This window comes from Mangifera indica, chromosome 1 (genome assembly GCF_011075055.1).
Source record: "Mangifera indica cultivar Alphonso chromosome 1, CATAS_Mindica_2.1, whole genome shotgun sequence".
Classification (NCBI taxonomy): Eukaryota; Viridiplantae; Streptophyta; class Magnoliopsida; order Sapindales; family Anacardiaceae; genus Mangifera; species Mangifera indica.
The window spans coordinates 10,680,136-10,683,406 of record NC_058137.1 but is presented as its reverse complement, the minus strand read 5'-3'; the positions used below and the strand labels follow the sequence as shown (position 1 = coordinate 10,683,406).

Below are 3,271 nucleotides of genomic sequence, written 5' to 3'. Positions count from 1 at the left end.
ACCCCAAGAAGATACGTAGGAAGCTTAATTGAAAAATTAAGTCCAAGCCTTTCTTTTTATTTTCAATTATTGTAATTAATAATTTAAAAATTAAATCAAGATCATGTATTCGAATTGACGGTTCAATATCGGTTTCGAACCGAAACCATCGGTTCCAAACCGAAACCGTGGACGAACCATCCTGTTACGGTTTCGATTCAGAGTCCTTATATTTTCGATCCGTAAACTGATAGTTTCGAATCGAAACCGACGGTTCATGAACCGTGGCCAGGTCTACCTTGAATTCATAACGCCATTTTATTTGTCTCCTCTCTCTTCTTTCGTGCGTAACCGCCATTGCTTTTTCTTTCATTTCCCCTTCTCTCCACGTGAATCTTTCCTCTTAACTGTTCATTTTCTTTCAATTCCCCCCTATATATTGCCTCACATCTATTGCACTTCTTCAACAAGCACCACTGTCATTTTCCCTTCTCTTTTATCCTCTACAATGGAGTCTTCACAGCATTACAATGCTCATAAAGCCTGGTGTCTCTTCAGTTTCTTCGCCACCGCTAATCTTTTCGATTCCCATGATTTCTTCTCTTTCTTTCTTGCATTTTTCTTTCTTGCTCTCCTCACGTGGGCATTTGCCCCCGCCGGCATCGCTTGGAAAAACGGAAGAAACTCTCGAGGTCGAATCCCCATTCCTGGGCTCAGAGGTCTTCCTTTTTTTGGAAGCTTATTCTTTTTAAGTCGCTGCTTGCCTCACCGTTATTTAGCTTCCATGGCGAAACAACGGGGTAACACCGAACTCATGGCTTTCAGTCTTGGAGAAACTCCTGTCGTTGTGTCGTCTCATCCAGTTATTTCGCGGGAGATTTTGACTTCTCCTCACTTTGCCGACCGCCCCGTGAAACAGTCTGCTCGCAGCCTCATGTTCAGCCGCGCCATCGGGTTCGCCCCTAACGGGACTTACTGGCGACTTCTTAGAAGAATTGCCTCTTCTCGTCTTTTCTCTCCTCGCCGCATTTCCACCCACGAGGCAGGCCGTCAAACCGACTGTGACGTCATGCTTCGAAACATCGCGCGCGAACAGAAGCAAAACGGCTACGTTTTGTTGCGCAAACACCTCCAGTTCGCTGCTTTGAACAATATCATGGGCAGCGTCTTCGGGAAAAGATACGATTTTGAACGTGACCAAGATGAGCTCGAAGAGCTTCGACAAATGGTGAGAGAAGGATTTGATCTCTTGGGCGCTTTCAACATGTGTGATTATTTGCCATGGATAAGTTTCTTTTATGACCCTTGTCGTATAGTTGAGCGTTGCTCAACACTCGTCCCCAGAGTTAAACAATTCGTTAAACGGATGATCGATCAACATAGACACAATGAGTCGAGGAAAACATGTGATAATGGTGATTTCGTTGACGTTTTGCTCTCTTTAGACGGTGACGAAAAACTACAAGAAGATGACATGATCGCTATCTTATGGGTACGTCATGTGAAATTTTTTTAATGAAGTGGCAGATAACTGGGCTGACACAGTGATTTAATTTTGGTTTTTTCATGCAGGAGATGATCTTTAGAGGAACTGACACTACCGCTCTGTTAACTGAGTGGGTTATGGCCGAGTTGGTTTTGAACTCGGAAATACAATCCAAGCTTCAAGCGGAGATGGAAAGAGTGGTGGGTGACAGGGCCATTACGGATGCTGACGTGGCAAGACTACCGTACTTACAGGCGGTGGTGAAGGAGGCTTTGAGGGTCCACCCACCGGGCCCACTTCTCTCATGGGCGAGACTGTCAACATCGGACGTCCAGCTCAGCAATGGCATGCTGGTCCCAGCCAACACGACTGCCATGGTGAACATGTGGGCCATCACGCACGATGCCAGCGTGTGGGAGGACGCAGAGGTGTTTAAACCAGAGAGATTCTTGGATGCTGATGTGGACATCCGAGGCAGCGATCTGAGGCTGGCCCCTTTCGGGGCTGGTCGTCGGGTGTGCCCTGGGAAGAACCTGGGGCTAGCCATGGTAACCCTTTGGGTGGCTAAATTGGTGAACCGGTTCAATTGGGTTCAAGACATGGCGAACCCAGTTGACCTAACGGAGGTTATGAAGCTCTCTTGTGAAATGAAGAAGCCGTTGTGTGCTGTTGTGGAGGAAAGGAAGAATTAAGGTTTTAAAATTAGGGTTTTCTTATTGTTAATTATGAGTTAAGGTTCTGATTTTATGGGTTGGTGGGTTTGTTATTATTGAGTTCAATAAAACTATGTGCACCCATTTTTGGTACATAATTTATGTACACAGATGAGGTATTATCATGTAATTGGATGTTTCTTTATCATATGATAATACATGTTTTAAAATCACCTAATTACATTATGACACATTACTATATACATGAATTGTATATAAAAAATAGATACACATAATATTACTCTATTGAGTTAACATAATATTTCGATTTGGGTGAACACTAAACGGCCTATAAGAAATCACGTTTTGTATATTCCATATATGAATCCTTATCATCTTCAATCACGCTTAATTTGTTACTGATTTTACCAAATACTTGTTCGTGAAATTTAAATGAATTACCATATAAAAAATTTCTATTAAGTTTATTATTATTAGCACTAATATTCTATAACAAGGATCAATCTTCTTCACCATTATTTTAAGAGAATTAAAGACGCAGATTAATCATGAATACTTTTTGTTTTAAAGAAGAATCCAAATCAGACTGGTTTGTTTGATGTGATTAATTCTCAAGTTTGGTTTAGTTATCGATTCTACAACTACATAAATCAAGAGTTTGATATTTAAATATAGTTAAAAGAGATTTAAATTCGAACTTGTTTACACAAATCAGAATCGAAATATATATTGAACATATAAAGATAGAGATCGAAGTACATATTACACAAATCTAATCAATTGATTTGTATTAAGATTCATTCTATCACTTATATTATTAAAAATCATTTTAGACTGTTAGACCAATCCATTTTTGGTATTAAACTTATAAATGTGAAGATCAAAACTCATATTATACAAAATTAATTGATTTATCTTAAAGTCTAATTTATATTTATATATCACTTACTTATATTATTTTGATTAGATGCGAGACTTTTAGTCTCCATCATAAAGCCTCTTGTTTGCCATTCAAACCATTCTTTGGGTTAATCATGAATGCTTATCCATTCACACGCAAATGTGTCAATAAAATATAAATACGTTAAAACATATGAAGCGCAGTTCCTGTATTGCAGCCAGTGCCATGCAT

General features: G+C 39.7%; 1 protein-coding gene across 1 annotated transcript; it reads left to right on the top strand.

The window, feature by feature from the left end:
* The first annotated feature begins 367 nt into the window (after nt 1–367).
* Nucleotides 368–2,308, top strand: LOC123217866 (cytochrome P450 78A7-like). The gene is made up of 2 exons (XM_044638946.1): nt 368–1,471; nt 1,552–2,308. The coding sequence occupies exons 1-2, from the start codon at nt 488–490 to the stop codon at nt 2,155–2,157; spliced, it is 1,590 nt and encodes a 529-aa protein (XP_044494881.1). The 5' UTR covers nt 368–487; the 3' UTR covers nt 2,158–2,308.
* Nucleotides 2,309–3,271: the final 963 nt, after the last annotated feature.

What these genes read in the sequence shown, in the direction of transcription:
- LOC123217866 (XM_044638946.1), top strand. Translation starts at nt 488, where the DNA reads ATGGAGTCTTCACAGCATTACAATGCTCATAAAGCCTGGTGTCTCTTC. An exon ending in ACATGATCGCTATCTTATGG is followed by an intron (nt 1,472 to 1,551) that starts GTACGTCATGTG and finishes TTTTTCATGCAG; the next exon opens with GAGATGATCTTTAGAGGAAC.